This window comes from Rana temporaria, chromosome 8, assembly GCF_905171775.1.
Source record: "Rana temporaria chromosome 8, aRanTem1.1, whole genome shotgun sequence".
NCBI lineage: Eukaryota > Metazoa > Chordata > Amphibia > Anura > Ranidae > Rana > Rana temporaria.
The window spans coordinates 40,931,157-40,953,606 of record NC_053496.1 but is presented as its reverse complement, the minus strand read 5'-3'; the positions used below and the strand labels follow the sequence as shown (position 1 = coordinate 40,953,606).

The 22,450-nt window shown below is 43.3% G+C and overlaps 1 protein-coding gene across 2 annotated transcripts in view; it reads left to right on the top strand.

The window, feature by feature from the left end:
* The window catches only part of MXI1 (MAX interactor 1, dimerization protein), a 56,466-nt gene that overhangs the window by 25,306 nt on the left and 8,710 nt on the right, over positions 1-22,450 (top strand). For both annotated transcript variants that reach the window (XM_040361642.1, XM_040361644.1), the window contains exon 3: positions 13,469-13,498. In XM_040361642.1, coding sequence (XP_040217576.1) covers positions 13,469-13,498 — 30 coding nt within the window. The remainder of the gene's footprint in view (positions 1-13,468; positions 13,499-22,450) is intronic.

Here is a 22,450-nt window from a genome sequence, read left to right as displayed (position 1 = left end):
AGGTGCTATCGAGCAGGCACCTGGGCGCCAATAAATCCAACCTACCGTATATACTCGAGTTTTTCAGTCCTTTTTTTAGGGGCTGAAAATACACCCCTTCGGCTTATACTCGAGTCAGTGTACCTGAAGGGCTGCGAATGTCCATTGTTTAAAAGTCGCGGCTTCCCCCTGGTCCCTTCCGTGATAGGCGTTTCCCAGCAGATACTGTGTTCAGTGTTCCGCCTATCACGGTAGTTCTCTTGTCCGAAGATGAAAAGACGTCCGTGATTGACAGAACACTGAACACAGTGCCTGCTGGGAAACTGAGTCCGAGGATGAGAAGACGTCCGTGATAGGCTGCTGGGAAACGCCTATCACGGAACTGGACCAGGAGGAGACCGCGACTTTTAAACAATGAATGGACGCCCGAAGCCTGTCAAGAATTTCAGGTACACTGACTTGGGCACAGGGAGGCTGCAATGGGCACAGTGAGGTGGCAATGGGCACAGTGAGGTTGGGCACAGTGAGGTTGGGTACAGTGAGGCTGCAGAGCGCACAGTGAATTTAGGCACAATGAGGTTGCAATGGGCACAGTGAGGCGTGCAAATGGCCATTGTTGACCCTCTTTTTCGCTTACAGTAGCTTCTGCATTCTCACCCTAGGCTTATACTCGAGTCAATGCGTTTTCCCAGTTTTGTGGCAAAATTAGGTACCTCGGCTTATACTCGGGTCGGCTTATACTCAAGTATATACAGTATATAAAAGGCGCCAATCTTTTCACACTGCTAGTAACAAAATAAAGTCACCCAAGTTGTATAAAATGCAGTCGAGCTGCAGCAGTTTTGACCAGTTTGTCTTCAAGTAAAATTGAAATAACTGATGGATCTTCAGGCCTTTGCTGCCCATATATTATTTTCACAAAATCAGACGTTTTCACAGCCATGAGAAAGACGAGATTCAGCGTCTGCCAACCTCCTTTGTGAACCGTCACTTGTTTCGCTGTTTCCTGTTTTCTTAGTTCTCAGCGAGAGACTAAATTTAAGCCTCCCGTGGCTGAGAATAGGGTAACCAGACAGGAAGTGACATCGGCGGGCAGTAAAGATGGAAGAACGCGAAGGAACCTTGTATTGTCTGGGCAGAATATTTTCCCTTTGGGGGATATTGACATTTATAACCGGGGATGGATGCTGTGTCTATCTCTAGATAAAGAGGATATCCTGGACAAGGTCCCTTTTTTTTGTTTCTTAGGAAGCTTTAGACATTTTTTAATTGACTGCTTTTTATTGACAATTGATGCTTTTGTGTGACAGCCGTCACCTGCTAGAATGCAAACTCTCTTTGAATTTTTTTTTTAAATGTTGGTAACCATGCACTAAGTCTTCTTAAAGTGGTTGTACACCGCAGGTGATTAAAAAAAAAAAGAAAAAAAATTCCTACTAGGCAATGTCCTAATGTGCTAGCATGCATCGCATACTAGCACAATATGATAGACTTACCTGAGAACAAAGACCTCCAGCGCCATGATGTCAACGCTAAAAAGGCTGACATCTTCCCCCCGGTCTTCCTTCCGTGTTTGCGGCCTCCGGCTACATGAGTGGCTGGGGGGCGCGATGTATTAACTCCCACGCATGCGTGGGGGAGCTGCCATTTCCGGCAAGGGCTCTGGAGGTCCGGTGACTTGTCCTTAAGGTTCCCCTAACGGGGAAGTTCCTTCAAGGACTGCGCAGGCGCAAACTTCCCGACGGAAATCTCCGAATCTCGCCCGGCATCTAGGCTCATTCTTTAACATCACCATGGATTGGAGGATGTTAAAAAAAGAGCCAGGAGGCCGAGCGAGCGGAGCGAGCCGTCAGAGCGAAGCGAGGACATGAGGCCGACTGGCCACTTACCTTGAATTCCACGTCGCCCTGGATGCCGGCCGAGGTTCGGAGATTTCCGTCAGCAAGTTTGCGCCTGCGCAGTCCTTGAAGGAACATTCACGTTAGCCGGAACCATCTCGGCACATCAGATTGCGCCTGCGCTGGAACTTCCACGATAGCCGGAACCAGCTCGGCAGATCACCGGCACTGTAAGCCAGACCTTCAGAACGCATGTGCCAGGGATGTCAGCGGCTGCATGCACTCTGAATATCTCTTAACTGTGCAAGTTTAGGAGATATTCACAGTACCTATAGGTAGGCCTTATTATAGGCTTTGTCATGTAAGGTACAAGTGGTAGTACAGATTTTACTACCACTTTAAGCCGGCCACCAGGGCTTGCTGTTAAAGATCATAGCCTACATGACAGAGCCCCCCGAAAATATCAAAATACTTTTTCACTAAAAATACACTAAAATTGTTATGACGTTTTTTTTTCCCTGCCTTTAAACGCCCCTCTGTATTAGCCTATGGGGTTGATTTACTAAAGGCAATTAGGCTGTGCACTATGCAAAGTGCAGTTGCTCTCTGCAAATGCAGTTGCTCCAGAGCTTAGTAAATGAGGTAACGATTCCCTTTGCAAAGAATACCCAATCACATGCAACAAAAAAAAATGCATTTTCGCTTGCACATGATTGGACGATGGAAGTCAGCAGAGCTTCTGCTCATTTACTAAGCTCTGGAGCAACTGCTCTTGCAGAGTGCAACTGCACAGTCTATTTGCCTTTAGTAAATCAACCCCTATGGGCTAGATTCAGTAAGAGTTAGGCCGGCGTATCAGTACATACGCCGACCTAACTCGGAATCTGCGCCGACCTAAGTTTAAGTGTATTCTCAAACAGAGATACACTTAAACCTATCTAAGATACGACGGCTTGTGCCGTCCTATCTTAGGGTGCAATATTTAGGCTGACCGCTAGGTGGCGCTTCCATTGCGGTAAATCACTAGATACGCATACTCACGAACGTACGCCCGGCCGACGCTGTACAGATACGCCGTTTACGTAACGCATTATCAGGCCTAAAGTTATTCCATCAAATAGCTGGAATAGTAATGTTAAGTATGGCCGTCGTTCCCGCGTCGAAATTCGAATATTTTACGTCATTTGCGTAAGTCGTCCGTGAATAGGGATTTACGTCATTTACGTCCACGTCGAAACCAATAGGCCCGTGCGGCGTACGTTGCCGCAATGCACACTGGGATATGTAGGCGGACGGCGCATGCGCCGTTCCAAAAAAACGTCAATCATGTCAGGTCAAACAAAATTAACATTAAACACGCCCCCTCAGCCTATTTTGAATTAGGCGCCCTTACGCCCGCCCGCTTTAGGCTACGCCGCCGTAACTTAGCAGGCAAGTACTATGTGAATCATGTACTTGCCTCGCTAACTTACGGCGGCGTAGTGTAAACACGATACACTACGCCGCCGCAAAGTTAGGACGGGCTATGTGAATCTAGCCCTATGTGTCTATGCACATGTAGGCATTTAGAGGCAAAAAAAAAGGTTCAGGAGAGGAGTGATTTGCTGCAAAAAAAGCCCTAAACACGTTTAGTGCTTGAGCAGTCATTCATTTCAATGGCCAGATTATTTTAATATCCTGGACAAAAAAAGGAAGAAAAAAGGCTGGACACGCCTAAATGCGCCCTTTAGCCCTGGTTTACACTGGTGCATTTTGACATGCGATTTGGCATGTCAAATCGCATGTCAAAACGGCGGTATTTGCCCCAAATTGCCGGCAATGGCACCGTTTTATTGGTGCGACGCTGCACCGATTTAAAAAAGTAGTTTCTGTACTACTTTTTGCGATTTCGGCCCGCGATTTACATGTACAGATGTCTCTATAATCGCGGCCGAAATCGGGACTGCCAGCGGGAGTGAAATTGTGCGAGTTCAGCTGAACTCGCACGGCTTCACTCCCGCAGCACAGTGTGAACCTGGGCTTAGGCGTATTTTTAATGCTGTGTTCCCCTGCCAGAAGAAAAGGGTTTTAGAAGAGTTGCAGTGTAAATGAAGCCTTGGGAAGGGTTGGGGGCAATTTCAATAAGCAGAATTGTCACTGAAGTGGAAGGTCCACTTTAAGGATCTGCCAAAAACAGTCTTTTAATTTGCAATTTAATTTACAGTAAAACCTTGGATTGTGAGCATTATTTGTTCCAGAAAACATGCTTGTAATCCAAAGCACTTGTATATCAAAGCAAATTTTCCCATAAGAAATAATGGAAACTCAAATGATTCGTTCCACAACCATTTATTTATAAGTCCTTCAGTCTATAGTCCATATAAAAAGATTATAGCGATGTGATAAGTTGTGTAACCATAAAATGTCCATCCACAAATGACAGCCGCAAATGGTTACATTTAATGAAGGTACAACGTTTAGCAACTCATATGGCTGATGATTAAAAGAGTGCACATAGACCGTCCTCACCACCGCTGGCTTTCACCGCTGTCAGTCTGCAATTGTGACCAGGAAGACTACCCTGCAGTAGAGCGATATGAAAGAGAGGCTTGAACCGCTCGTGGGAGGGACGACATCAATGGTGGTGTGGAGGACGGTCTATGTGGACAGCTTTATGCCGGATGCCTGCATACTTAGATGTGCCTGTTTTAATCATCAATCATGTGAGTTGCTAAATGTTGTACCTTCATTAAATATAACCATATTGCTACACTTATAGCCAGATTCACGTAGACATGCCTAACGTTAGGCAGGCGTAGCGTATCTCATATACGCTACGCCGCCGTAAGTTAGAGAGGCAAGTGCTGTATTCACAAAGCACTTGCGTCCTAAGTTACAGCGGCGTAGCGTAAATGTGCCGGCGTAAGCGCGCCTAATTTTAAATTGGGAAGAGGTGGGCGTGTTTTATGTCAATAAGGCTTGACCCCATGTAATTGACGTTTTGAACGTACGGCGCATGCGCCGTCCGTGGACATAACCCAGTGCGCATGCTCCAAATTACGCCGCAAAGACTCATTGGTTTCGACGTGAACGTAAATTACGGCCAGCCCCATTCACGGACGACTTACGCAAACGACGTAAACATTTTAAAATTCGACACAGTTCCAACGTCCATACTTAACATTGGCTGCTCCATCTTTTTGGCGGATTATCTCTACGCCTGAAAACGCCTTACGTAAATGGCGTATCTCTACTGCGACGGGCAAGCGTACATTCGTGAATAGGTGTATCCCGCTGATTTACGCATTCTAGGCGTAAATCAGCGTACACGCCCCTATCGGCCAGCGTAAATAGTCGGCTAAGATACGACGGCGCAGGCGGTCGTATCTTAGCAACATTTAAGCGTATCTCAATTTGAGAATACGCTTAAATATACGACGGCGCAGATTCGGAGTTACGACGGCGTATCTACTGATACGCCGGCATAACTCTACCTGAATCTGGCTATATGAGTCGCCTCTCTTCTATTTTATACTCAGTTGTGACATGACGCTACTCTTATATCAAGACATCACTTGTATATCCAGTTAAAATGTATTAAAAAATTTAGCTTGTCTTGCAAAACGTTCTCAAACCAAGGTTTTACTGTAATTTTTTGTTTTTAACAAGAAATTTACTGTAATTATTTAATTTACAAAACCAGACTGTTTGCTGAAATTGATCATATTGATATTTGTGTGGCCAACATTGGAATATTTCAAGAATAACTCGCACAGGTTCCAAAATCCTCAGCAGCACTCCGATCCTGGACATTCTTTTAGACTGGCAGTTCCGGAGCCGCCGTGACGGCGGCGTGCATTTGTACATGCGACAGTTGACTCCGCACTTGCTCTTGCTGGACCAGCTGCTCAACGCATTATGGCGAGCAATTGCTGCAGCAAATCCATGCATGACTTTAGAAAATTCCTGGCTTAGTAATCTTTTCACTCACGGCCTAGCTAAAAATAACTGGTTAGATTGTTATTGCCACCTCTGACCTTATAAACTCCCTCCTAAAGGCCAAGGCTCCCGAAGCCGGTAGCTGTCATTGTCCAGCTAGTGCTGCTACTGTGTACTGATGGATGAGATGGTTGGAAGGATAAGCTATCATAGGCCACCATGATAGGTTCTCTTGAAGGAACAAATGAAGAAGTCAAGTCAAGCAGACAATGGCTAATAGAAGGGGGTTATTTAATGGCGAGGTATAGATTGGTGACAAGGGCTGGCAGACGCCAGTTTAAAAGACTCTGTACCTTGATTGTGCGACATCACCAAGCAGACTGTAATGTGTAGATTATAATGGGGCACAGGTTAGAGGCGGATGCATGCTGAGTTAAAGAGGAAGTAAACCCTGATTCTACCTGCAGTAGAAGCCTGCAATGTCACCGTCTTCCATGCTAGGAGCAAGCATCCATCTTCACCCCTCTTCTTCCGGGGGCCGCGGTTTTCACGCTAAAACCCCAGTTTGAAACGGCACAGCGTGCCCTTTCAAGACAGCGCATGTGCCGTTAAAGTCATTGCTCGGGGAAATTGCAAATATCTCCGAGACCGTGTAGGTATCGGAGATACTGCAAGCACCTACAGGTGAGGCCCCGTACACACGTCCGAGTAACTCGACGGGCAAAACTCATCGTTTTGCTCGTCGAGTTCTGTGTAAAGCCGCCGAGGATCTCGGTGAGCCAACTTTCCTCATTGAACAACGAGGAAATAGAGAACATGTTCTCTATTTGGCTCGACGAGGAACTCGTCGGCTTCCTCAGCCGAAAGTGTACACACGGCCGGGTTTCTCGGCAGAATTCAGCTCCGATCGAGTTTCTGGCTGAATTCTGCTGAGAAGCTCGGTCGTGTGTACGGGGCCTAAGCCTTAATCTAGGCTTACCTGTAGGTGTAACTTGTCCCACTTTAATGGAGGGCTGCAAGAGCCAAGCAATGCTGGTGGGTGGGAAGGTTTTGGAGGGTCTCCATTATAGTCAGTCTCATGGTATTAACAGTGCCAAACCATCCCCCCCAGAGAGCAGTGCACGTCATTTGGTAAGGCTGACCATACATTATACAATCTTCTTGTACAATTTTTCTTTAGATTTAACAAAAACATGTAATATGAGGTCAAACCCTAAATACTTTCAATTTGTATGCTATCAGGAAAGCCTTTGCATTACATAGTTGAAGGTAAATTTAAAAGACATGAAAATGTTATCATTTATGGCCAGCTTTAAGCCAGCCATAGACGAATCTTGGCCAGTTCAGCAGGGACCATGAATGGGCAGGCTGATTGTACCCAAGTTGATCGATCGATCGATCAGCTTGGGTACAACCAGCATGTTGGATTTCTTTATATATGGTTAGTGCCAGCAGCTAACCATTGTATTCTGCCAGCCAGGAATCCTCCACGTGCCCGTGTCCACCACCCCCCACTGGCAGAATACAATAGCTGAAGGCATTCCCCATCATTGCTGACTGTGTTGATGAGGGAATCAAATAGAAAACTGTATCTTCTATGACCAGCCTTAGGCCCCTTTCAGACGTCCGCTCCGCCTGTCCGTTATTACAAGTCCGTTAACGGACTTGTAATACATCCCTATGGGATCGCGTCTATTAGCGGATGGAGCATCTGCTAGCGTCCGCGTCCGTCAGGATCCGGTTTTCGGACGGAAGAAAACCCTATTTTTCTTCCGTCCGGCGGAACGGAACTGATGCAGACGGACAGACGGTCCGTCTGCATCCGGTTCCCCATAGGGCAGAGCGGAGCTGAGACAGGGCGGTCCCTGCACTGTGTGCGGGGACCGCCCTATCCGCCGACAGCTCAGCGGGGATCCCCGCTGAGCCGACGGAGACACACGGAGCGGACCCAGAAACGGTCCGCTCCGTGTGAAAGAGCCCTTAGTGACCAAATAGATGGTAATCATCAGATTTGCCACTCCATTTGCTGATCTAGGTTGGTAAAATGTATCCAACCTTGCGTTTCCCTATAAAGTCACGTAGCAGAGGACCCTATAGGCGCAGGCATACATGCCTGGTTAAGAGGCTGACCAGGCTATTGACTGATTGCTGCATGTAATGAACCCTACCAGCATCGGTCATGTGCCTGGTCGGCCAACTAGTCGGCCAACTAGTCGGCCCGCTGGGTGCATGAAATGCAAAGCATATGAGTTGGATCCTGTCCTTTTGAAAACCCTTGTATTGCGCAGAACGATAAATGGGCGCCTACACAGCCAGCGTCACCTAAGTAATAATAAAGTAAGCTCCAATTTGAATAGGATAAGCCAAGAGAGGGTAACATTACTGCCATTACAGCATATCGAAACCCAAGAACAAAAAATATATTAAATTAGCTCGGTTCACACCAGTGCGGGTCAGGAACGTGTGCAACTTCCCAACATGCACAGAAATTCTTAAAGGCGCCTCTAAACCATGGTGCCACTACACCATGCTCTTTGGTATGGCATGATTTTGCAAAAAAGTCAGGGACTTGAAATGAATGGGCTGCCCTACACGCAGCGCATGAAAAAGGCACTGAAACACGTGCATGCTTCGTCACAAACAAAATGTGTTGTAGTGTATTTCTATTGTATTTTCGGGATGACATGTGTACTGATTAAACGAAAATCGTATCATCTGGTATCGTACGAGAATTGTTTTCGTGTTTGTCCGATCGGATAATATCGGATGAACTGTTGTGATCGGCTCTCGAAAGCTGTGCACTAAGATCCGATTATTGCACGATCGCTTCGAAATCTGTATTTTTCGTACGATTTTCTGATCGTGTGCGTACATTTATTACAAAACACATTTAGTAGTATATTTAACAGACAAAAAATGCCAAATAAAAGAAGTCGATCATTTGGATTTTAAAAGACTTTAAATGTAATTGCAACATACTTTTACATTTTTTTTTTGAAAATCAAACTTTAACATGCCTGCTGTAAAGGGTTAAAGTGCAGCCGTAGAGGATTGCAGGGCCCTTTAGTGACAGCGGGGTTTATGGGAGCTCCAGCAAACTAATTCCAGATGGGAGATAATCCGGGCCCAGCAGTGACGTCCATGTTCCAATCTGTTGTGGAGTGTTCAGGCTGTTCTGAGAGTCTCCCTTCTGTAGGTGCAGCAAACACGTCTCTTCAAATGTCAAAGATTTCTAGTAAGATTTAGAAAACACTTTTCTGCCATTGGAAGTCATGGTGGAGATTTTTGCATGCTGCCTGCCACAGAAACTTGTTTGCTGCCCCCCAGATTGGTGAGGCTTTGTGCTGTGCTGTGGGGGAAGGGAGGCGCACAACAATTTGGCAAGCAGATGTATATAAGTGTGTCTGTGAAGGAATATAGACCATGGACATTCATCAGATTTTTATTTTCTTTAATGTGAAAATTGAAACATACATTTTGATTGGTTGCTAGATGGTACTGCACAGCTTGTGTCCCCTGGCCAGCCAATCACAGGAGGAAAAATACACTCAACGGATTAAATTATTCTCTCTCTCTCTTCTAAAGTGTACAGATGAAACACATATGTATATGGGAGTCATTGTATCTTGGGAAGGATTTGTTAGTTTTCTCATTCAGTCCCAAGATATACTCAGCCCTCGCAGTCAGCAGAAGCAAAAAATATTGACTAGGCAGAATTATTACATTTTTTCTTTCTTTCTTTTCTTTTCTTTTTCTTGTCTTTTTCTTTTCTTTCTGTCTTTCTTTTTCCCTCTCTCTTTCTTTCTTCTCTCTCACTCTTTATCTCTTGTTTTCCCTTTCTTTTTTCTTTCTTTGTTCTCTTTTTTTTCCCTCCCTCTCTCTTTCTTTTCTCTCGCTCTCTCTCTCTTTCTCTCTCTCTCTCTCTCTCTCTCTCTGTTTACTCCCCTCTCTCCATCTTTCTTTCTCCTCTCTCTCTCCCTCTCTCTTCTTTGTTTATTTTTTCTGTCTTCTCTCTCTCTTTTCCTTTCTCCCCCCCATACTCTCTATTTGTTAGTTTCCCCATCTAGTCCCGAGATATACCAAGCCCTCGCAGTCAGCAGAAGCAAAAAATATTGACTAGGTAGAATTTTTTAATTCTTTCTTTCTTTTGTTTCTCTCTCTCGCTCTCTATCTCTACTTTTCTCTTTCTTTCTTCTCTCTCTCTCTCTTTTTTCCCTCACTATCTCATTCTTTCTGAGCCTGACACCCGAAAATTCACCCTTTTTTTGTCCCCATATGATGAAAAAAAATGTTTAGTACCAAAAAAATAAGTTAAAAAAATGAAACATCCACCCAAGCACTTAAAATCCTAACCAAAAAATGTTGGTCCCCTCCCACATACACGCATGTACATGTAAATGCACATGTCAGGGGTACTTATGCATGGTAACGTCAATTGCACTACACCTGTTACTACGCATTTAACACGTCACTTCCAGGTCCCCTGCAACACTTTCCTCAGTTTCATTGCATTAGTTTCATTGGAAAACAGATGAGACATCAGGAGTTATTCAGACCCCTGATGTCTCTTTAAAGAGAGCCTCACACAAGAAGATGCAACCTATAGGGGGACCTTTTTGTCCCCATATGATGAAAAAAAAGTTTAGTACCAAAAAAAAAAGTAGTCCCCTCCGACCCCCACATACACGCATGTACAAATGTAAATGCACATGTCAGGGGTACTTATGCATAGAAACGTCAATTGCACTACACATGTTACATATTGCCATGCATGCGGGAGTGAGCAAAATAATTCTAGGTCCATTATTTACAGTTAACGCCAAACTGATGACCTGTAGGGGAGTTTAAAGCGTCACCTATAGAAAGTATAGGGCACCAAAATGTATCACTGTTTCACAGGAGCACACAATTCTAAGCCTGGACATGTTGGCTATTTATTTAGTACAACCTCATCTTTTATATTTTACCTAAAAAATTGGGTAATATGTTGCATTTATGTTCCCCTAAAATGTATTTAAATGTACCTGTTATAATTTTGCATTTCGTAAAACATTGTGCCAATATTGACATAAGCTACCACTATTTTATTTTACAGGGTGTCTGCTTTCAGAAAATATATACAGTAATGTTGAGGAGCTTTATGTAATCTTCATGCCTAGAATGATTTTTTAATTATAATTCTAAAATGGCGCTGGCAGTGAAAGTGTTAAAGCTTAGATGAGAATTTAGCGATGCATCTACTTTAACTGCAATGATTTTCTTTTCTCTATTTTTTTCTTTTTTTAAATAACTGTCTGGTGTTCAGCTTTAAGCGTACTACAGTCTGACCATCCCGAGCAGAGCGCGTTCCCCCTCCCTTCCTGTTATTTCCCTCAGTTGTAACCTCAAGTGAACTTTTTGTATCATACAAGAACTCCTGAGTCACACACAGTGCTTAGCACAGATAGGGCGTGCTTAACCCCTTCACAGGGTTCCACCGCAAAGCAAAATTCTACTTTGTAATAATGACAGAAAAATGTAATAATGACAGAAATGTTTAATAATGACACAAATAGTTTTTGCAGGGTTTTGCTGTGCTGCAAAATGCTTTGCTGGGAGGCCATTGCATGCACTGCAATACTTAAAGCGGGGATTCACCCTAAAAACAATTTTCTAACATTACATTGAGCTCACTCTCGACATTGACAGTATGCCAATTTTTTTTATTTTTTTTTTGCTGTACATACCTCGTATAGCTATTTTCTTACCCGGCTTCTGGGCAGTGAATCCCGCGGGAGTGGGCGTTCCTATGCAGCAGTTAGTGATTGACTTGATGACAAAAACTACCCCCCCATCGCATAAGGAGCATCACGAGTTGCCGAGAGAAGCCGAACGTCGAGTCGGCGCTATACGGCGCCTGCGCACCGACGTTCGGCTTCTTTCGGCAACTCGTGACGCTCCTTAAGCGATGGGGGGGGGGTCGTTTTTGTCATCACGTCAATCACTAACTGCTGCATAGGAACGCCCACTCCCGCGGGATTCACTACCCGGAAGCCGGCTAAGAAAATAGCTATACGAGGTATGTACAGCAAAAAAATAAAAAAAATCGGCATACTGTCAATGTCGAGAGTGAGCTCAATGTAATGTTAAAAAAATATTTTTAGGGTGAACCCCCCGCTTTAACCTCCCTGAGTCCCTGGCGATATGATTCTTTCAGATTTTAGGTGCTGAAAACGGTACAATTATTTTGCATCAAAATTTGGCATTTTATATTGTAGGCCTGAATAACTCACCTAAATCTGTCCAAACAAGAGTCTAGTAGACATCCCGGGTATGATAAAGTTTGAAACGCAAAATCATAAATTATAATATAATAAATAAATGTAAATAATTATAAAAAATAATAATATAGTAATTATTCAATAATGTATTCAAATCAAAAACACTGAAATTTGCTCAGTTGCAGAATTGTCGCTGTCATTACTTTCAGTGTTTGATGAAGGATTTTCCCACAAATTGCTATCGCTCAATTCTGCAAGTGATTATAATTTATTATCGCTGTTTTCTAGCTGCTCTAAAACCACTTTTGACATAAAGGGACACTTTTTGGTTGCTATGGACAATCTCCAGTTTCCAGGCAGAATAAACGTTTTTTTATAATATAAAAGTGCATGCAGGACACTGGACAGACCACTAGGGACAAAGGGGGTGTGTAATTATTTGATACAGTACTGTAATCTATATTTTTCATTGAAATAACCTCTGATGATCCCCCCCATGATGGTCTTTGTTCAGGCACTTCCTGCTATAGGGCGACAACTCATCTTCCCCCCATGTGACATTGTTCCTGCGTTGTCACCCTGTCATATAAGCTTCTGATGGAGACTACAATTGTCAATATCAACACGCTTTATTTAGACAGGCATGTTTCACAGTTGTCACCATCAGGAAACCCTCCCTAAGAAATAACACGGCCATTGCTGGGGTGCATGGAGACAGTGAGGCCCCATACACACGATAGAATTTATCCGCGAATACGGTTCAGCGGACCGTATCCGCGGATAAATCCTCTCTAAGATTTCAGAGGATTTCTATGCGATGGCGTGTACACACCATCGCATTGAAATCCGCGCTGAAATCCTCTCCCGATGACGTGTCGCGCCGTCGCCGCTATTATGACGCGGCGACGGGCGCGACGCTGTCATATAAGGAATTCCACGCATGCGTCTATTCATTACGGCGCGTGCGGGGAATCCCTTTGGACGGATGGATCCGGTAAGTCTGTACAGACGAGCGGATCCATCCGTTGGAATGGATTCCAGCAGATAGATATTCTGTGCATGTCGACAAATATTTATCTGCTGGAAATCCATTCCAGGGGAGATTTATCTGCGGATAAATATCCGTTGGCGTGTACACACCATAGGATCTATCCGCAGAAACCCATTTGATGGTATTTATCTGCGGATAGATTCTATGGTGTGTATGGGGCCTAAGCTGCTGCAGGGGATCAGCGGCACTGACATGTAATAAAGGATGAAAAATAGGAGAAAACTAAAATTTTATGAAAAACATGTCAATTATCTATGATATACAGTGTGTTAGCAAGCTAAATATCATTATTTAGGGTTTATGTCTATGTCTACTTTATTTATTGTTAAATAATCTTGTATTGTCACAATTTGTTTTATAGTATTATTATTATTATTATTATTATTATTATTATTAATAATATTTTATTCTTGCCTTTTCAGGTCAACACACAATGAATTAGAAAAAAATAGGTAAGCCTTATTTTTCTCTATATGTGTTCAATTTGTGGATTATGTGTTTTTTTATTTAGATTTTTTTGATGATGATCATCATTATTATTATTATCATTGCTATTGCTATTATTATTATTATTATTATTATTATTATCATTATCATTGCTATTGCTATTATTATTATTATTATTATTATTATTATTATACAGGATTTATATAGCAGCTCTTTACAATATTTAATTCCTTATAAACGGGTTCAGTGACCTGACCCGTGACGTGTTGCTATGGCTTACAGCGCTGGGCACATCATCTCTGACCCTTGCACTTCTCTAATGACATCTTGTTCCCGCGGTCCCCTCAGTGCCATGGGAATGTGTGGGCAGTGGAGGAGAGGGGCTCGGGCCAGGATGGGGAGGGTGATGGTCTTGCTAAAAATTAGGGAGGGCTAATGGGATGTAGGAGGTTTTAGGAATTTGCCTGTCAGGGGTCACATGATTTATTCCACTGACTCTGCTGTTTTATTGGCTTGAGTGTTGCTTTAAAGGAAATGCTTTTTCTAATCCTGGTTCAGGGGAGATCGAATTATGATAAAAGATGGCCGAAGGCTCCCATGATAATTTGCACCAGGAAAACACTGGGCCTCCACTATACACTGTCACTTACACACTTGTGAGACAAGATGGCTGTGTCCATCTGTTAAAAGGAGTGAGACCTTGTTCACACAGGAACGCTTAAAGTGGAACTTTACCCATAACAACTTGATAAAAAATAATGTTCTTCAGCAAGAAACACACATTCCACATTAATATTTATGTTACCAAAATTAGTGTGTGTTATAAATTGCCTCCAGCATTGCTCCTGTTTCTTTTTGCTGGAGACCGCCATTTTGCTGAAGCTCAAATCCCCTGAACAGCAGTAAATCATAAAGCAGAACTAAACCCATCGATTTCACGGTTTTAAAAAAACGTTACATTCTTGGAATGCCCGCCACCAAACTGTCAAACCATCAAATGGCTGGTGTCATAACTGATGTGCAGAACCATGGCAGCAGATCGGCCTCTACAAACTCGGCAGTGCCTAAAAATGCAAAGCAACTGAGCACGTGCGGAGCAGGGTGAAACAGTGGGATTGATTTACTAAAGGCAAAAAGACTGCACTTTTGCAAATGCAGTTGCTCCAGAACTTAGTAAATGAGGTAGAGCTCTGCTGACTTACATCATTCAATCATGTGCAAGCAAAAATGCAGTTTTTTTATTTTCCTTGCATGTGATTGGGTATTCTTTGTAAAGTAAAGCTTTACCTCATTTTTTAAGCTCTGGAGCAACTGCACTTTCAGAGGGCAACTGCACTGCTGATTTTATCATCCAATCATGTACAGGCTGAAATGTTTTTTTTTTATATTTCATTGCATGCACATGCATTCATTACAGCGACTGCACCTCCAAGTGCACTTGTAGTGCAAAATGGATTTGCCTTTCGTAAATAACCCCCTTATTTTTAATGTTTTACATAGCTGTACCTGCAAAAGGGGCCAGCCTGAAGTGATCTAACAGGACTTAATTTCCTGACTAAAGTTCCACTTTAAGCGTACACTCATGTGAAGGGCCGTATTACCTGCATGGGTGGACCAGGTTTTCTGTGCATTTGTGAGCAAGCAATCCCGTTCATAGAAATGCAGTGACTGCATGGACACAACCGCTGTTCCCAATTGGACAGCCACGTGTGTGCAGGTGGTGCGTGTAACAGTGTGAGCTTGGGGTCGGGCACCTGCACCCATACAGATGTCACACTGGGAGCTGCAGTTGTGTCTGTGCAGCCACTGCATCCCAATTGATATGAATGGGGGACTGCCTGCATACGGATGCATCCCATGTGGGAGAACACACAGCCCTTAGCGCGGTTGTAAACTTACATACGCCTGTGTGAACAAGGGCTAATTCTTTCACTAGAGTGTGAATATCACCTACATCTGATCTGTGAGGTATGGAAACAACATGGATTGGCTTTATGAGACAAGATGGCTGCCACTATTCCTGATGATCTATCATGTGCAGAAAAGTCCCTGAGGTGGCTGCTTTCCACAATAAGCCATCATTTACAAGGAAACTATTCAGCATTTGAGATATAATAGACACCTGTTTAATAATAACGATTCGTTAAAAAAAATATTGAAAGACAAAATGGCTGCTGCTTTACATGAAAATCTCTCATGTATAGAGACATCACTCGTTTGGTTTGGCTTTACAATTTACTAGGCCTCAACTTTAGAAGTGTGTGTAGGCTGCCTGTGTTGCCCAGGGCAACTTGTCTGGTTCATCCTTTATTTATTAACAACAAACTAACCGGTTCACTTCAGAGCTGGGAAAAAATATCCCTTCATAGTCTGTCATATACCAAGAAAATTCTGGGCTGGTGTTGTCAAGATGGCTGCTGCCATGATACGCTGTGATGTACATAGAAAGGAGTTGGCTTGTGAGACAAGATGACTGCATCAACCTTTATAAAGGATTCGTTTTGTTGCATCTGATCTGTGAAGTATAGAAACAATGTTTAGCTTGTGAGGCAAGATGGCTGCCACTGTCTGAAATAAACTGTAATGTTCAGAGACAGCATGGCTGGTGTGGGACAGTATGGTCGCCGCTATCACTTATAGTCATTCATGTGCAAAGAAATCCTTTCCATAATAAGTTGTCATTTACAGGAAAATTATTCAGCTTTTGAGGTGAAATGACCACCTCTTTACATGATAAAGCTTCCTTTAGACCCCTTTCACACTGAGGCAGTTTTCAGGCGTTGCAGCGCTAGAAATAGCACCTGTAAAGCAGAGGGTGCTTCAAAACCAGGGGGGACGAACAGGGCCGTTCGAAGACATTTGGGGGCCCCAGGCAAAAAAAAAAAAAATGTGACATTTCAGTTGAGAAGCGGGGGGGGGGGGGAGATTGGCGGCTTACCTCTATCCTTAAATGCCGGCAGATGTTGGTGTCCGCACAGGGGCCCCAGCAGGGAGGGCCCTTGCCGCATCGCTGCGTCCTCCTGCAGTCCGGTCGGCCGTGTACCATAACCACGTGGTACAGGAGAATCAGTTTACTGTTCCCGGGGCCGGACTGAAAGGAAGTGAACACTCAGTGTGTGCACTCCCTGCCAGTCCGGCCGGGAACAGGAACCTGATTCTCCTGTACCGCGCGGTTATGGTACACGGCCGACCGGACTGCAGGAGGACGCAGTGGTGCGGCAATGGCCCTCCCTGCTGGGGCCCCTGGCCAGCTCGGGGCCCCAGGCAAATGTTTGCTTTGCCTGTCGGGTTCCGACGGGCCTGGGGACGAATGCGGGATGTTCAGAAAAGTCCTGCAAGCAGCATATTTGGGGCAGGTTTGGAGTGCTCCCAAAACACCCCTGCCCATTGCAATGAATGAAAAGCCTGAAAAGCGCTGGAGCCAACGTGAACGCGGCCGTGGCTCCAGCATGAAAGGGTCTTAAAGGCATAGACGTCTGAAGATAAAAACAAGCTGTGCAGCTTTGATCAAAGTAAAAAAATGCCCCTACTATAGGTGTAGGGCTAGTTACGTACTGTACCTCATGAAGCCTGAGTGGAAAACTTCTTGGATGTTGTTTAATGAAACCCAGCTGTTACTGTTCATCTTCACCATCAGAGGAGTGAGCACATACTCTGATTCAAACCCCATCACATGCAGCTTCTCTCTCCTGATGCATTAGCTCTGAGCTCAGCATTTGAGAGCCACCTGTGATGGTAGAGGTGAACAGTAACAGATTGGCTTCTCCTAACAAGGTCCTAGAAGTTTTCCACTCAGGCTTCATGTGTAAATGGACTACACCTATAACAAGGGCATTATCCAACTTTGGTCAAAGCTGCACAATTTGTTTTTATCTACAGATGCCCTTTATTGGCAGTTTGCCACAGTGAACTAACCCTAGCTTGAGAGACAAAATGGCTACTGTCTTTCATGATGAACTCTCACAAATAAAGACAACACTCTGGAACAAGTTGGCCTGGTTTGGCTTTCTTTCCAGCTTACTAGGCCTCAAATTTAGAAATGTGTGAATGCCATCTATGTTGCCCATAACAACCAATCCAATTAATCTTTTAAAGTGTCCATTTACAGCAAAATATCCATTTTGCTTTGGAGCTAGGAGGAGATTACAGTCTACCATGTATCAAGAATATACTGAGCTGGTGTTGTCAAGATGGCTGCTTCCACAATACACTGTCCTGTACATAAACATGAGTTGACATGCGTTACAGTTGACTGGGATGAGCTGCATCAACCTTTTAAAGGAGTGATTATGCTTTCACTTGCCCATATTGCCCATAGAAACCAGGCAAATATGTTGTTTAAATTGGCAAAACTGAGCCATCTCTGATCCTGAGAAAAGGGTCTGTTGTATAAGCAGCAGGTTCCCGAATGATACGGCAGGTGAAGGAAGTGGTGGCTGCGGTGAGATTACAGATGACTTCCTGGCTACGTGTTTGAGTAATTCGTATATGGTGGTAGGAGTTTAGGGCTTTCATGTGTGCAACGGCTGCCCACACCAGAGCAGCCACTTCTGCTTCATACGAAGATGAAAGACCTGCCGAGGGGAACATGAATTTTTGAAAAGGGAGGTTTATTTTGAAGTGCGATTCCACACAGGGCACCTCAAACCTGACTGATGTTCCTAAAAAATTACATGTTTATTTATTGGAAGGCGTAAAATTTAAGCCATACAAATATTCAGCAAAACACGCAGACATTTACGTTGCGACATTGATAGTGGCTTCAGCATATAACTGGCTTCAGATATAACCTTCAGAAACCGTGCTGGTGTCAAATTTTTAAGACATTCCACACCACCATTAGGAATTATGGGACCCCATACAGCCTACCTGATGCACATCTGAGCATCATACGTACAGGGACGAATGTGCGCTGCTGGGTCCAGACAGTGTGGGTCAAGGGCTGTACGTCTGTTTCTGTATGCATTCCTGCCTATGATACCAGCGATGGGGCATTATTACCCCCTTAATACCAAATGTTTTGATGTTTACTCTCCCTCCTAAAGTCTGAAGGACAACAAACCGGCCCTTTGTTTAGAATGTTTGGAGACCCCTGGTTAAGATCAAAGCAAGCATATTAATTTGTTAGAGTGGACCAGTCAAAGTCCAGACCTAAATCCAATTGAGAATCTGTGGCAAAACATGAAAATTTCTGTTCACAGATGCACGCCATGCAATCTGTCAGTCTCTAGATGTGCAAAGCTGGTAGAGACATCCCCAAAAATACTTGCAGCTGTAATTGCAGCAAAAGTGGTTTTACAAAGTATTGACACGGGGGGGGGGGGGGGCTGAATACAAATGCCCACCACACCTCTTCAGATAATTTTTCACATATTTATTTGTAAAAAAAAGTGAAAACCATTTATTATTTGCCTTCAAACTTCACAATGATGTGCCAATTTGTGTTGGTCTATCACATAAAATCCCAATAAAATACATTTACATTTTTGGATGTAACATGATAAAAATATGTAAAATGTCAAGGGGTATGAATACTTTTTCACGGCACTGTATGTCAAGGGTTCATTTGGGGTAAGGAGGTTGAGGAAGAAGGAACTTGCACAGAACATGCCGATGTAATTAAAATCACTGTAGACAAAGTCCTGACCTCCCCCCTCTGCACTTCAGGCCGGAGTCATGTGTCTCTCTCTGGAAAAGAGTCAAAACTTTTTTTTTTTTTTCTTGCGGTTTTGTATTCATTTTTAAAAATAGAACAGATCTAAATTTGTACTGTAAAGGGGTGGAGGAGTGAGCGGTGGAATCTCCCACAGCACTGCAACACCCAGCATGCCCTGTCCGTTAATCAGAGCTAAAACTCTTTTTAATTTTCTTTAAATTATTTTATTAGCTGATTAGCTTTCTATTGCCAATTTGTAGTTTTATTTTTTTCTTATACGGTCAATGGATAAATATGAACCCGTCAGATAAAATCCCGACTGCTGCATATGAAGAACTTTATATGTATAAAATTATATAGGAATCTGTATATTCGTTTTTTTTTGTTTTTTTTTACGGTTGTGTGAATGAGGCCTTAAACTTAAAGTGTTAGTTCACCTTTTCAAAAAAAATAACAAGGTAAACCAACACCGTATACTATAGGCGTGCACAAGGGGTTTGCTGGATGTGCCTTGGCACACTATAATCACCCCATGTGGCGCAGATTCCCCCTGCTAATATTTCACCAAAGCTCCTAAAAAAAAATTGTTTTCAATAATTCAAAAACATTAATAAAATGTAAAAAAATAATACAAAAATAGAATAATAAAATATAAAAACTACTCACACCGTCCACTGCCCTACTGACATCAACTTTTGCCCTACTGACATGTCGATTGATCTCCAAAGACATGCTGGTAGGTTAATTGGATCCTGTCCAAATTGGCTCAGGATATATGTGTGTATGACTGTGTGTCCCAAGCGTGTTGAGATCCTACGGGGTAAATGACCGCACCAGCCCGGAAGACACTGGCTGCAAAAAGTGCCTAGAGGCGATTTAGTTTGCATGTGTAGCGCTCTACAAGTCACTCATTCATTCATACTGATGTTAAATGTTTAGATGTTAAACTTTTACATTTATTTAGAGAGCGTGTGTGTGTGTGTATGTGTGTGTGTGTGTATGTATATATATATATATGCGCACACGTGTGTTTGAGTTTTGGGGTGCACATCCTAATGCAATAGGCTGCGCACACCTGTCTTATACCCTCTCTGAACCCCCAACTTCCCCCTCACCTAATCCCCACTGTACTTACATCTGGGGGTGCTGAGCTGCCAGTGGCCATGCAGCCCGTGTAGAGCTCTGGGGATCCTTTTTCCTCTTCTCTGTGCAGCGTTTCTGAGACGGATCAGATCGATTCCGATTAGTCAATTAGTCAGCGCTGGTACAGAGCATTGCTGTGATCCATCCTTGAAGAGCAGCATAGCGAAGAGGGAAAAGTATGATAATTTTACATCCCATAAGCTACATGAGCTGCGTGTTAGTTCAACTTTTTATAGATTTATACTTGGACAAAAAAGCCAACAAAAAATACAAAAATAAAAAAAATACAAAAATTATATAGAAAAAAATAAGGAAAAAGGTGCAGACTCCATGAACCACTTGGTCTTTTTTTTCTGCCATCACTTTTCTGAGATTCATTTAGTTACCACTTTAGCTAAATCAACAGTGCAACTAAAATCTTTACATTGATGTTTAACAATTAATCTAAATCTGCCCACATTTGTCACAACCTGATTGTACAATCTGCTTTCGATCCTCCAACATTTTGTGCCAGGGCCTTCATGTATGGATTGTAGGCCCTCACCATAGGCATGCACACAGGGTGTGCCTGGGCACACCCTAATCACCCAGTGGGGCCCATATTCTCCCTGTTTAGACCCCTAATATTTCACACAAAAAAAAAATGGAAAAATAAACAACAATAAAAAAACAAAAAAATACTGGCACCATCCACTGTCCTACTAATACCAATCTCTGCTCTTATGACACCATCCGCTACTCTGACACCGTCAGTATATACAGTATACACATACATACACACGCATATGTGTTTGAGCTTTGGGGGGCACACCCTAATGCCATAGGCTGTGCAAACCTATGGCCCTCACATTGCATAGATTTGGTACAATAAGGTTGTAAAAATATATTGTAACATGTATGGCCATTAGGTAAAAAAAAAAATCTGTGCTCAACATATTCCCCAGGTTATTAATGGTTGGCAAAAATAATTTCATCTGAAAAATTATGTAAAAAGTTGTATATTATACGATTCACATGTGTATGGGTTTTACTATACGGCCATTTGAGCAGTTAACAAAGATTTTGTTTTCTTTATTCATTGTATGAAAATTGTGTATATCGTAGAGCATTTCTTAACCGCCCATCCAACTTCTTTGAGTCGTGTGTGCCTGGCGACGAAGGTGTTAAGTTGAAACAAGTGGTTTGGCAGCAGGCCACGGGAGGCGGACGTGCCAGGGGTGGCGTGCGCAGTATGCACGCTACAGATAAAGCCTTCATATAAAATGACTCCAAAGAAGTTTAGCCCCTCAAAAACAAAAATGTAAACCGCAGTTTGGAAATAGTTGTGGAAAAAATAAGCTATATAAAAATTTAGCATATAATAATATTAATAATACCTACCACTAATAATAATAAAATACATACATAACAGTAAACCTTCACATTAAGAAGACATGATTATTATGGGGCGTTCTATCTTTATAAAGCAGTGAATCTGACCTTTAGCAAACATTCTCTGCAGGAGAATCTTCCAGGTCCATGTGGACAGGATTTCATTCTCCACTAGAGATAATATATATATACAGATATATATAAGTATATAAATATATATAATAGACCTATATGACTCCCATGAAAAGTAATCTTCCTGCTCTTACCTTTTTGTTCCTCATTCTTCTCGTAAAAAATAGCTGCTCCCAAAGCCCCGTCGGACTATTCTCATCGGTTTGGAACGACCGTGTGTACACGGCCTAACACACAGTCTTAAAGCGGGGGTTCACCCTTAGAGGGCACTTTTTCCCCTTAGATTCCTGCTCGTTTTCTCTAGGGGAATCGGCTATTTGTTTTAAAATATGTGCAGTACTTACCCGTTTACGAGATGCATCCTCTCCGTCGCTTCCGGGTATGGGCTGCGGGAATGGGCGTTCCTTCTTGATTGACAGTCTTCCGAGAGGCTTCCGACGGTCGCATCCATCGCGTCACGATTTTCCGAAAGAAGCCGAACGTCGGTGCGCAGGCGCAGTATAGAGCCGCACCGACGTTCGGCTTCTTTCGGCTACGAGTGACGCGATGGATGCGACCGTCGGAAGCCTCTCGGAAGACTGTCAATCAAGAAGGAACGCCCGCTCCCGAAGACCCATACCCGGAAGCGACGGAAGAAGATGCAGCTCGAAAACGG